Source organism: Elephantulus edwardii, unplaced genomic scaffold (assembly GCF_000299155.1).
Source record: "Elephantulus edwardii isolate Elephantulus edwardi_28Jun2011 unplaced genomic scaffold, EleEdw1.0 scaffold00013, whole genome shotgun sequence".
Lineage (NCBI taxonomy): Eukaryota > Metazoa > Chordata > Mammalia > Macroscelidea > Macroscelididae > Elephantulus > Elephantulus edwardii.
In genome coordinates, this window is record NW_006399763.1 from 758,438 (window position 1) to 772,513 (window position 14,076).

Consider the following 14,076-nt stretch of genomic DNA (forward strand, 5'->3'; position numbering starts at 1 on the left):
CTGGGAGAGGGATATTGTGCTTGGGAGAGTTGGAGGGACAGCACCAGAGAAGGCGACTCTGGATGAGATGACTTGACTCAGAACCTGGAGTAATGGGGGTAGGTGTATCAGAGACAATGAAATTGGCTGAGAAAAGTGCAGAGTTCAGAGCTGTAGTACATCGGGACTCTATGAGTCAGAAGTCGACTCCATGGTACATAACAACACAACCAAACCTAAGTCAACCTTAAGTAAGTAAGCTGTGCTCTCTTTCCCACCTTACATGTTTCGAGTCCCTTTCTCCATTCCCTAAGGGAACCATAACCTATTTTGTTCTCTCCCATTCCTTAACTGGGAGCTCTGGTGACCTAGTGGTAAGAACCTGTGCCGCAAAAGACACACAGTTCAAATCCACCAACCTCTCCGCAGGAGGATGGGTAATCTCCTCACTGCAATTTACTGCCTCTAAAAACCTGATAATGGATCAGCTATGAGTTAGTTCCAACAGGACAGGACACAACTGGTGGACTGTGTTTCCCGTTACATTGCTATCAATAAAATTAAGTTCCATTTCATGAGATGCTCCCAGTGAGGAAAATGAGAACTCTCTCTGGCAGCTTAGTGGTAAGGGAGGTAAGGGGTTCGAATCCCCTAGAGGCTCAGGGGGAGAAAAATGGGCAGCCTCCTCCAGAGCGATTTACTGCCTCAGAAAACTCAGTCCGCTATGGGTCGGCTCCAAGTTCACGATACTCAACACCTCTTCAAAAACTCACAGCCTCAGAAACCTGATGGAGAGGTGCTGTGGGTCAGAAATGAGTGCACTGCAATGAGTTAAGTTTGTGTTGTTATTCCTTAATTAATACAAATCAAGCCTAATTAAGTAAAATGCATTCCTCCTGATGTGGTTCTTATTTTATTCTACCGTGTAATGTATATGAGGAGATGAAGACAACCTTCTTTAAATCCTTTTGTAACAAGGCAGCAAATTAGTTATGCAAACAAATTAACCTTTGTGAGTTAGTAAAGATAGTGGTTATAATAACAATTTCACCTCCACGAAACACACGTGCAGACAAGCGCGTGCGCACACATCCAAGTTTTTGCCACCATTCAAAAGAACAAGCCACAAATGTTAAAGTCATGTGCTACGTATCTTTCTGTTGTTTTTTGAGATAGTCACAAAAATACTAAGACCCCTCAGGGCATCACGTTCAGCAAGAGCACCTGGAAACTGGGAACCACCAAATGCAAACGTCAGTTCCACCCAAGTTCAGCCTAAGATCTACATGGTTTCCATTGGCTGGTTTTCCCAAGCAGATCACTCTCTTCCTCTTCTGTCTTAGTTTGGAAGTTCCGCTGAAACCTGTGCATCATCATGGGTGGCTGACTCTACTGCTGCTGTTGTGTGCTGTCAAGTCGGAGCCAACTCTTAGCTAACCCTCCAGTGGATTTTCAGAGACTATAAATCATATGGGAGGAGACTGTCCATCTTTCTCCTGCAGAGCAGTAGGTAGATTCAAACTTCGTGCCTTTGGGTTGGCAATGCCACGCCTTACCATTAAGCCACCAGAATTACTAGTAATAGGAAATAACAGTGGCATAAGTTCCAGGCTTTTGGCAACATTCAAGTCACCAGAGTATGACAAAATAATAGTCTGATATAGTACTAACAGATGAATCTCCCAGGTTGGAAGATTCTCAAAATACACAGCAACTGAAACAGTGGACTCAAGAATGCTAATAATTGTGAAGATAGCACAGAACCTGCAATATATTATTCTATTCTACATGAGATATCAGAGAGCTGAACGATGTCTAGGGATGACAGAAGAAGAATTGATGCCTTTGAGTTGTGGTGCTGGAGAAGAGTACTGAACATACCATGGACTGCCAAAAGAACAAATGGGTCTGTCTTGGAGAGGGTAAAACCAAGTTGCTCCTTGGAGGCAAGGATTTTGAAGCTCAGCCTCACATACTTTGGGCATGTGGCCAGGAGGGACCAGTCCGTGCAGAAGGACATCATGCTTGGAAGGGTGGAAGGATGTGCAGAAGACGAAGATCCCTGAGAAGATGGACTGACACAGTAACTGGCACAGCGGGATTAGGTGTGTTGGAGTCAGTGAGATTGGCTCAGGATAGGGCAGTGTTTAGAGCTATTGTACACAAGGCCACTATGAGGCACAGGCGACTCAACAGCAGATAACAACAACAACACATGGAGACACCTTGAATCAGAGCTAAGTTGACCATGGCTAATAATATAACCACAGGTTGTCACGTAGTGTGGGCAATGCCTAGCTGCCCTGTGCTTTATGAGAATTAAGGCTGAGGCTAGGCGTTAGTTGTTAGGCCTGGGTCACCGGACAGGTAAGGGCCAGAGCAAGATTCTAACAGTCAAAGAATAACATGAAGGTACCAAGAGCCAGAGGGGGAAACCATGTTTAGGAGCAACAAGATACTTTACAAAACGACCTCCTCCTACACGTGACTGACCAACCCACCTCTAAACTCAGGTAACAAAGTAAATGGTCATCCCTTAATAATAAAATGAATACACAGCACTTGACTTTCAAAATCTGTGTTTGACCAGAACTGTGGCAGATTTTTTTTAGTATGAATGTGTGTGTTTTGTGGGAGTGATGTTTAAATAATCTTTTTATGTTGTTCAAATATAACTTAAAATTAACCTCTAAATACAAGCATGAGTGACAACTTGAACTTCACCTTGGGAGCATTTCCCTCCAAAAGAAAGCTCTGGACAAGTCCATCATGTCCACTGTCTCCTTTGCTTCTTACCCTGTTTCCTAAGTCCTTCTTCCACTACCTATCTTCAGATTTAAATACTGTAATAGCTTGCATTTTGAAGCTAGACATTAAGCCACCAGCAAGGTCACCACTGAGGACAGTTTCAGTAAAACTTACAGAATAAGACAGACTAAAAAAGGTCTAGTTATCCCCTTACAAAAATTAGTCAATGAAAACCCATTGCTGTTGTTGTTACATGGTGTTTTTGAGTTGACTACAACTTAGAGTGACCTTATAAACAACAGATCAAAACTCTGCCCTATCCTGCTCCATCTTCAAAGTCCAGGTTCAAATCCATTGTTGAAATCACTGACCATTGACATTTCCCAGCATGGTATAGGAGACAAAAGTTTCATCATCCTGCCTCTAAGGAACAACCTGGTTGTACCTCCTCCAAGACAGACTTGTTTGTCCTCTTGGCAGTCTATGGGGCTGACTTTTCTCCAACACTACAACTCAAAGGCATCAACTCTTCTGTCTTCATTACTGCCCAACTTTCACATGCATATGAAGCAACTGAAAATACCACAGCTTGGGTCAAGTGCACCTTCGTCTAAACCAACATCCTTGCTCTTCACTACTTTAAGAGGTCTTTGACAGCTTTGCCCCATGTAACACGTTTTTCTTTAATTTCTTTACTCCTACAACCATAGATATTATGAATCCAAATAAAATAAAATCATTAATAACTCAAATTCTTTCCCCACCTAACATGATGCTGCTTATTGATCCAGTTGTGAGAATTCTTGTTTTCTTGATGCTGAGGTGTAATCCATATTGACGGATCCCAACAAAAGTACTGTCAAATATAGTTCTGATGAGCTCCTAACTTGGCAACACAGATGTTTAAACTGGCATCAAGGTGACTTCAAATCATGAATAACAGATGTGAACTTTGCCCTATTCTATACTTTCCTCACGATCTCTGTCATGCTATGGGTCAGTTACAACTCAATGGTAATGATCAACAACATGATATTAATGATATTGTTCAGTAATTTCTACAATCTGCTGGATCACCATTTTTGGCGATGAGAACAAATATGTGTCTCTTCTAGTTACTTGACCAGGTAGCTATTTTCTAAATTTCTTGGCACAGATGAGTGGCCATGTCCAGGGCTGCATGTGTGTATTGAAACATAACTGCTACTCCATCAATTTCTGGGGCCTTATTTTCTGACAATGTCTTCAATGCGGTTTTAACTTCTTCCTTCAGTACTATTGATTCTTGATCATAAACTACTTCCAGAAATGGTTCAGTGGCAACCAGTTCTTTTTCATACAATGTGTCTCTGCATTCCCTCCATGTCCTTTTGATGCTTCCTGCATTATTCAAGATTTTGCACATAGAATCCTTCATTACTGCAATCAAGGCTTTTGTTGTTGTTGTTGTTCAGTTTTTTCAGCTTGAGAAATGTCAAAAATGTTCTTGCCTTTTGGTTTTCTAACTATAGTTCCTTGTACATTTCTTTTTAATGCTTTACTTTAAATTATCAAGTTGCTCTTTGAAATCTTCTGTTCTGTTCTCCATACAATAACAGTTGAAATGGATTCGAAGACACTAACAATAACACAAATGGCACAGGATGGAGTAATATTTCATCTTATCATAATTAGCATAATTAGCACGGTGGATGGTTTGACACTTTCTAGTGGTCAAGTGGTTAAGATTCAGCACTCTCACCACTACAGCCTGGCTTTTATTTCAAGTCAGGCAAGTCTTTCATCTTAGGGTTCTCTGATATTCCAGTGGATATAATGTTGCACTGGCATCCCAAACATTGTTGTTGTTGTTGTTGTTATGTGCCGTCGAGTCGCCTGTGACTCATAGCGACCCTATGTACAACGGCCCTAAACTCTGCTCTGTCCTGTGCCAATCGCACTGTCTCTGGTAGTTCAAATCCAAAACGAGCTCTGAAAAAGATAGGCAATCTCCTCTCATGTGATTTACAGCCTCTGAAAATCATCTAGAGGGTCAGGTTTCAATTAGACAGCTATGAGAGGGAGATTACACTTAATCATCCTAAGTTGGAGTTAAAACAATAGCAACTAAGAACAAAAAATTTCTTCTCTAACTTCTCTACACAGTAGAGATTGGCAAAGATGTCAAAAGATCATGCAAGGTTTCCTTCATTTGTATAGACTTACTATGAGTCAGAGCCAACTCAACAGCACCTAACAACAACAATTATTTAACACACTTCAAAATCAACCAAAAGAACTTTCACAGACTGCCAAAAGAACAAATAGATATGACTTGGAGAAGGTGCACTCAGGGTAGTTCTTGGAAACAAAGATGAGGAAGCTTCATCTAATATACTTTGGGCTTGTTGCTAGGAGAAGTTATTCCTTGGAGAGGGACACATACTTGGGAGGATGTAGGGACAGCGAAAAAGAGGAAGACCCTCAACCAGGGGGGCTGACACACTGACTGCAGCAATGGGTTTCAGGTGTCAGAGATTGTGAGGAAGACAAAGGATAGCACAAGGTTCAGATCATTTGTTCATAGGGTCGCTATGTGCCGAACTCAACTGACGGCACCTAACAACCACCAAAAATAATGTGTATTTCATTCACATTGTCACTGTTGTTGTTATGGGCCTTTGAGTCATCTGTGACCCTATGTACAGCAGCTCTGAAGCCTGCCCTGTCCTAAGCCAGTCTCACCAACTCCCATTGTCCCAGTTACTGTATCAATCCCTCTCATCCTAGGTCTTCCTCTCTGTCTCTCCAACCTTCTGAGCATGATGTCCTTCTCCAAGAACCAGTCCCTCCTGTCCAAGTATCCAAAGTATGTGAGCAGGAGCTTCAAAATTTAGCCTCTAGGGAGAAACTCAGTTACACCCTCTCCAAGACAGACCTATTTGGTTTTTTGGCAATCCATGGTATGTTCAAGACTCTTCTTCAGCACAGCTGCTCGAAAGCATCAATTCTTCTTCTCTCATCCTTAGTCATTACCCAGCTCTCTGATGCAAAGCAAGTAATTGTGAAGACTGTGGCCCTGATTAGGCGCACCTTAATCTCTAGACTGATATCACTGCTTCTCAGTACTCTGAAAGGTCCCTGATGGTAGATTTACCTAATGCAATTCGTCTTTTGGTTTCCTGTCTACTGGTGCCAAGGGTGTTGATTATAGAGCCGAGCAAGCTGTAACTGTTCAACAACTTCAATCTCTTCTCCAGCCATCGTGCAAGGTACTACCATTTGGCCCAGTGGTAAGAATCTTTGTCTTCTCGATGTTGAGCTTCAATCCATTTTGAAGACTACAGTCCTTGACCTTCTGCAGGAAGCACTTCAGGTCCTCAGTTTCAGCAGGCAAGGTTGTATCATCAGCATAATGTAGGTTGTTGATGAGTCTTCCTCCAATCCTGATGCCCCATTCCTCCTCATAAAGCTCTGCATCCTGCATGATCTGTTCTGCATAAAGATTGAAAATGTATAGATATAGGATGCAGCCCTGATGCACTTGTTTCCTGATTTTGAACCATGTAGTATCTCCTTGCTCAGTTCTGAGGACTGCTTCCTGATCCAAGTATAGTTTTCTCATAAGCACAATCAAATGTTCTGGAATTTCCATTTTCCTCAAGGTCAGCCATAATTTACTGTGATCTGCAAAGATTATAATAGGTTTGTCCAATCTCTCCAATCATTGCCACTCTGATAATTTACAGCTTTAGATATTAGCAAGTTTAATATTCTTTCATATATACTTTATTTTTGGTGAATTATTTACTCATGTCCTTGTCTTTATTGATTTTTTTCTTTTTCATGTAAGTTACAAAATATTTTTGCATGTAAAGATATATTGGTTTCCTGTCATTCAAGCTAATAATACTTTCCCTTTCTTTAGCCAATCAAAAGATTATTTCCAGGTTTACAATTGTAGTTTTAAATATTTATTAGAAATGAAAAAAAATAATTCAATGACCTAAATGTCTATTTCATGAAGCTAGAAAATAAATTTACTACATCCAGAATATGTAAAAATAAATAATAAACCAGAGTAAAATTCTATGAAAGTGAAAGTGAACAGTCAAGAAACTAGTAAAGTTAAAACTTGGTTCTTTGAAAAGATTAATGCAAAAATAATCCTTTGTAACACTGGGGTTGCCATGAGGTAAACCCAATGTATAGGTTCCATATGTGCACAACTAAGTGTCCTGGAATTCTCACACTTCATAATCTCATCCATAATTTGTTATGATCCACAGTCAAATGCCCTTGCATAGTCAATAAAACATAAACAATAGCTTTCTGGTATTTTCTACTTTCAGTCAAGATCTAGCTTATGTAAACCAATGACAGCCTTTACGAATCTAACAAGAGGATACTGTACAGTTAAAATGAAGAAAGGTGTCAAGGGGAAAAAAAGTACTTATTCAATCTGTATGCTGAGTAAATAATCTGAGAAGTTGAAATATATGAAGAATGTTGCACAAGGCTAGAAGATGACTCACTAACAACTCATGATACCAGATGGTGCAACCTGGCTAGTTAAGAGTGAAGAAGACTTGAAGCATTTACTAATGAAGATCAAAGACTATATAGTCTTTAGTATGGATTACACACCAACATAAAGAAAAAAATGCTCACAACTGTATCAATAAATAATATGACAGATGATGGAGAAAAGTTTGATGCTGCCAAAGATTTAATTTTCATTGGATCCACAATCAATACCATGGAAGTAGCAGTCAAGAAATCAAACCATACATTGCATTGTGAAAATCAGCTGCAAAAGATTTCTTTACAGTGTTCCATAGAATGAAGATGTCACTTTGAGGACTATAGTGTGCCTGATCCAAATCATGATTCAATCACCTCAGATACATATGGAAAGTGGGCAGTGACTTTTAAAAACCAAAAATGTATTGATGCCTTTTAGTTATTGAGTTGGTGAGGAATACTGAATATACAATGGACTGCCAGAAAAGCAAATCAGTTTTGGAAGAATACTCCTTATAAGTAAGGATGGTGAGAATCTGTCACATGAATCTGGGAAATGTTATTAGGAGAGGCCAGTCCCTAGAAAAAGGGTATCATGTTTGGTAAAGCAAAGGGTCAGTAAAAAAAGGGGGAAATCTCAGGCAATAGATTTACAGAGTGGTTGAAACAAGAGGTTTAAGCAATCAGAGATTGTGAACATGATACAAAATAGGCCATGTTTCATTCTGTTGTACTCAAGGTATCTAGAGAGGTAACAGACTACATGGCACCTAACAACAACAATGGGCTTGTTTTTAACTGAAAAACCATTGATCACTTTGTTGTACCCCCGTAATGGAGACAACTCAAGTTTCATCTAGATGCAACACAAGACATTTTATAGCATTACGAAGAGTGTTAGGCAAATTTCAGAATATGCACTTTTTTGGTCATCAAGGCGACAATATAATATTATTGTGGGACTTCCATTTAGAAAAGATGTACTGTGTCAAATTTATTTCCAATTCCGTACATTTTTGTACTCTTAATTAAATATGTAAAAATGTTTCTGTTTATGCAGTCATCTGAAGCTATGAAATAACTAAAATTTGCTGGGGGAAAAGTGAAGATAATTTTGTCCAAATTAGCTGTTATTAAGCAATTTAAAAAGGAGGAGTTTTTCTTTTCCTTCAAATAAGAAAACCAAATTTTTCAGCAATAAAAGTGCATCTGATAGTAATCAAAGCGACGATATTCCATGGAATAGGAAAAAAACATTAACTCATGATCGGTAACTTTCCCCCACTCTTATATTTATCTCTACAGTAGCTACCTAACTACAGAACTCTAACAGACTTTTGGAAAGCTGAGAAGCGTCCAACAACTCGTAAAGAATTCTCTTGCGCAGTTTCTGAAGTAAGAAGTATCTGTTTTCAGACGTGACTTGTAATATACAAGCGAATGCAACAGTGGCCTGGGTGCGTCCAGGGCGAAGACGTCAAGACACAGCGTAGGACGACCAACTTCCCCCCACGGAGGAGAACAGGGAATTGGGGGGCTGCTCCCGCCAGTGCTATGTAGAGCCGCGCAGTGCCGGGTACTCACAGCTCTGGTCTCGTACAGAACCAGCTTCTGGACCGAGCTGATGATGGGAGCAGCAGCCACGGGCATGGCCTCGAGCAATCGGGGACCCCACAGCGGGGCGCAGGCCGTGTTCCAGAAAACCGGAGAGAAAAACCCTCAGCCCATGGACGTTGGGTCCAATCAGGTGAACTACCACTTGCACAGCACAGCCTTAAATACCGAGCTTCAACTCAGGTATTTCCGGGTCCTTGCACACCCCCAGGGAAGGTCCGCCCCAGTAACAGCTGGGAGCGGGACTGGAAAATAGACCATAGAGAGGCCCAGGCGAGGCTTCCGGAGCATGCGTGCAACCAAGGCAGGAAGCGAAAGCTGCCATCTTTGGTGAGGGCAAGAGATAAACTGTGGTAATTTAGGGAGGAAATCACTGGATTAGTTGGTTCCTGTACCGCCAAATGAACAAACAACTACATGTTCGAGAAAGTGCATCAAGGATACTTGTTGATGGCAAAGATGGTGAAACTTTAGCTCATATATTTTGGACATGTTAGGAGGGGCTAAGTCCTTGGATAAAGATCCCATGCTTGGAAAGGTGGAGGACTGATGAAAGTCAGTAAAATAAACTGACATAGTGACTCCTATAGTGTGGTTCTGTATCATTGAGTCGATACACTGGGCAAGTCACAAATCTTTACCGAGTCCTGAAAAGCAATGATGTCGGATTAAAGACTGAGGTGCCTCTGATTCAAATCTCAGTCTTTTCAATCACCTGCCAAGCTTCTGAACAAAGAACAAAATTGACAAAATTTGAGTTGTGGTGCTGGAGAAGAGCTGAATATCCCAACGACTGCCAAGAGAACAAAGAGCAAAGTCTTGGAGAAAAAGCAACCGGAGAATTCCTTGGAAGCAAAAATGAGGAAGTTTCGTCCCATTTACTTTGGGCATGTTGTTAGGGGAGGTTATTCCTAAGAAAGGGGCATCCTGTTTGGAGAGGTCGAGGATCAGAGAGAGAGAGGAAGATCCCCCAATGAGATGTATTGCTGCAAAGGGTTCAAATGTGTCAGGGATGATAACAGGATGGGACAGATTTCTGATCTTCGTTATAAATCATACTCCACTCAATGGTACTTAACAACAACAATCTAGTCGGAACCAAACCTAGCAGATTTTTAGAGGCAGTGAATTGCATGGATTTTCTCTCACCAGAGCTCCTACTGTAATAATAGGCTCAAGTTTATCAATGATGTTGAAGATGGCATAGCATAAGGCAAGTTTCCTATACCCTGTAGTTCACAGGGTCGGTATAAGTCGTTTTCACCTCAAAAGCACCTAACACCAACTTACTTTTTCTGTTCGCTGTTTTGTAAAGCAGGCAAATTTGGATTGGATTACTTCTTTTGAAGCAGATTCTCCGATTTGCAGAATAATTCTGTTCTGTAGTTATTTCGCCTGCCCTATTATTGTCCTTCACTAAATTTCTGTGGGTTGTATTTGTTTTTTGGGGGGTTCCCCCACTCCCTCATGAGAGTCAACAAAAGGCAAATTACAAAAAATTAGAGAGCTCTGACGAACTAGCAACTAGCGATAAGGAGTTGTGATTTAAACCTGAAGGCAGACTTTTAGCACCCACCTGCTGCTCTGAGGGAGAAAGATGGGCAATCTTCTATTCAACTTACAATCTCCTGTCAGGTATGAGTCAGTTCTGATTCCATAGTACATAATAACAGCGTGATAAAAGGAATTAAAAGGGGGGGGGCGTTCACCTAAGGCTGGAATTTTATTTTCTTTTATTTTGCCACATATTACACATAACATTAACTAATTTGCAAATTCTGAAAATAAGTTGCAATATGTACTGTAGTAGAAAGACCATTACAGACAGCCCTGGGTTAAAATAGTTTCTTGTATTTGATGTGGGTGAACACTGAAATTTTATCCAAAGAGCCTTATGACTTTTCGGGTGCAGGCAGGTCCTTTTAAGATTTTTCTCTGTTCCTTGACTAGTAGTGGTAGTTGGGAGCTGAGAGTTTCCATGTTTGATTATAAGAGGAAATCTTTCTACCGTTTGAAATCATGTCCTCAGAAAAGGCTTTGCTTCACCGAAGAAGACATTCAGACGGCTAACAAGCACATCAAGAAATGTTCAAAATCCCCCCCCAAAAAAAAAGAGAAAAAAAGAAATGTTCAAAATCCCCAGCTCTAAGAGAGATGCGAATCAAAACAACTATGAGATATCAACTCACCCCAGACAGAATAGCAAAATTTAACAGAACAGCAAGCAACAAATGCTGGGGAGGTTGTGGAGAAACTGGAACCCTTATTCACTGTTGGTGGGAGTGTAAAATGGTGCAACCACTGTGGAAAGCAGTATGGCGCTTTCTCAAAAAGTTGCAAATAGAGATACCATTTGACCCAGCAATTCCACTACTGGGAATATGCCACCCAGGCAGATATATGCACACCTATGTTTATTGCGGCTTTGTTCACAATAGCAAGGAGTTGGAAACAACCTAAGTGCCCATCAACAAATGAATGGATAGAGAAGCTGTGGTATATTCACACAATGGAATACTATGCTGCATTGAAAAACAAGGAACTCATGCAGTATTATTCAAAATGGGTGATCCTGGAGGACATTATGCTGAGTGAAGAATTTCAGTCACAAAAGGACAAATACTGCAGGGTTCCACTGTTGTAAAACAGGACTGACATCGGGGTTGGGGGGAGACTAAGAAAGATGGGCTCAATAATGTATACTGCATTGAAACAGATGAGGGAGAAAACTGTTTAAAATGGATATGTGATTAGGTAGTTTTGTTACGACAGGTGTCTAGAGTGAAGGCTACATGGTGGAGTGGACCTGGGGGAGGGTTTGTAAAATGAAAGAATTTTTGTTTTACTTTTACAAGAGGGTAGTGTACTAGGGGGGAGGGTTGGAAGGGGGGGGAAATGCAATAATGAATGAATGGAAATCCAAAGTCTCAGTAAATTTTTACTGAAATTAATAATAAATTTTTTAAAAGAAGAGAAATAAAAAAGAAAAGTCTTTGCAGGCATCTTCCTTCAGTGAGAGGTAAGTAACATGAGTAACGAGATGTACAAACAGAAGAATGCAATTTCTGCAGGATGAAAGGAGGTAGCCATGGACCAGGCCTTCCTTTCCTGTGTGCATGCTCCTCCTTCACAGAACTCACTGCCCAGGTTCGTCTAATGACCCTCAATGAAAAATGAAATCTAAAGATACCTGTGCTGCTCATCAAACTTGCTAAGTTCAGTTTCAGGATCTTTTTTTTTTTTTTTTCCCAGAAAGGTTCAGAGCCTGAAACAGATGAGGGAGAGAACAGTTTAAAAGGGATATATGATTGGGTATTATGGTTATGACAAGAATCCAGAATGAAGGTTGCATAGTTAGGGGGGGGTGTATTTCAATGAAGAAATTTTACTTTTCGAAGAGAAGAGCAAACTGGGGAGCGAGGGGCTGGCAGGGAGAAAAATGCAACAATGAATGAATGGAAATTCAAAATTTCTGTAAATGTTCATTAAAATTAATAAAATTTTTAAAAAGAAAGGTTGAGAGCCAGACATTGTCCTTCAGTGACACCAATCTCTTCTCCCCACCCAGTGACAGTGAGACTACATGCTGCTGCTGTTTCTATAAGAACCAGACTAGTGGAGTCCTCATCCCAGCACTCTCATCACCGTGACAGGACACAGCCTAGCAGTTGGCAGTTCAGAGGAACTCCTAAATATCATATTCTGTAACGGGTAGAAAAGGCGGAGGGACTGGCAGAGACAGCTCTGGGTCTTGCCAGGGTCAACGCAGAACTGTTAAAACATCTGCAAGACAAGGGAAAATGTCCATCCCTGACCAGGATGGGCAAGAGGTAGTGGTGTACAGAATTTATCACCTGAAGAGCTTGAGCTTCTCATGGAGAGCCCTGAAGAAAACTACAAACCTCTGTCATGGAAAAGGTGTATGGCAGCATACAGAGTGACATGGGTGGTGTTCAAGGACCTGAAGCAGCTGGTAGCAGCCTTAGCTGTGGGGTCTGGATCTTTGAGATTTCCCAGTCACTGCACAGACACCCAGTGGATAGGGTACCTGTGCCTGAGCACTGTCCCAGCACCGCCCGGAGCACCACCCGGAGCACCGCCTCTAGCACCGCCCCCAGCACGGCCCCCGAGCACGGCCTCCAGCACTGCCCCTGAGCACTGCCCCCGAGCACCGCCCTTGAACACCGCCCCCACACCGCCTCTCCCGTCCCGCCCCCCCAGCAAAGCCCCGAGCACACCCCCAGCACCACCCCTGAGCACCGCCCCGGGCACCGCCCACACACACGCCGCACCACCCTGGAAATTAATTGCGTCAGAGTCAGTGAGACTGGCTCAGGAGAAGGTAGGCTTCAGAGCTGCTGTACAAAGGGGTCGCTATGAGTCCTATAATGGCACATAACAACATAACACCTCCCCCGCCCCAGTATCGTCCCTCCTCCGCACTGCCCTCGCACTGCCCTCTCACTGCCCCAGCACTGCCCCGCATCGCCCGAGCACTGCCCGTCTTCCCCGCACCGCTCGGCACCGCCCCGCACCGCCCCCAGCACCGCCCCCGGAACTCCAACACAGAGCCCTACCCTCGAGCACCGCCCACCAAGTCGCCAGTACCGCCCCCTGGGGTATCCCTGGCAACCGCTCAACAGATCCCTGCAGGCCCTGGAAGAGGCTGTAGCTGTGGCTGCTGAATTTACACTGGCCAGGTAAGTATTGTGTTTCACTTAGGTCATTGGCCATGGTCTGGAGTGCATTTTAGTGTCAGTTGTACAGAACGTCATCTCCTGAAGAACCCTAGACCACTTCATTACCTTGTAAATCTGAACTTTGGGTTGTTAGATGATATGGAGACGTATAACTCATGTGGTTGTTGTGTACCATGGAGTCAGAACTGACCCAGGGCTGACCCTCCGGCGGATTTTCATAAACAGTTAATCACACGGAAGGAGATTGTCAAACCTTCTCCTGTAGATCGGCTGGTGGATTCAAACCGCGAGCCATCAGAATTGCAGCGTAGCTTCTTTTTTTTTTTTTCTGTAAGAAAAGTCAGTATATTTATGGTTTGCTTTATAAAAGTTACTATAATACAATGGTACATAGTATTGAATTCACAAAAATATGAACAAATATTTACAGCAAGACACACCCACAACAGAAACACTTCTCTGCAAAACAAGTTACATACAGATGACAGAGTCTCGATGCACAAATTTCCCTAAAACTCATCGTTTTTCTTCT

At 42.1% G+C, this 14,076-nt stretch overlaps 1 protein-coding gene across 1 annotated transcript in view; it reads right to left on the reverse strand.

Moving 5' to 3' along the window:
• FIG4 (FIG4 homolog, SAC1 lipid phosphatase domain containing (S. cerevisiae)) overlaps positions 1-8,978 on the reverse strand; it is a 169,101-nt gene extending 160,123 nt beyond the window's left edge. Inside the window, exon 1 of the mRNA XM_006881159.1 lies at positions 8,815-8,978. Coding sequence (XP_006881221.1) covers positions 8,815-8,880 — 66 coding nt within the window. The 5' untranslated portion in view covers positions 8,881-8,978. The remainder of the gene's footprint in view (positions 1-8,814) is intronic.
• Positions 8,979-14,076: the final 5,098 nt, after the last annotated feature.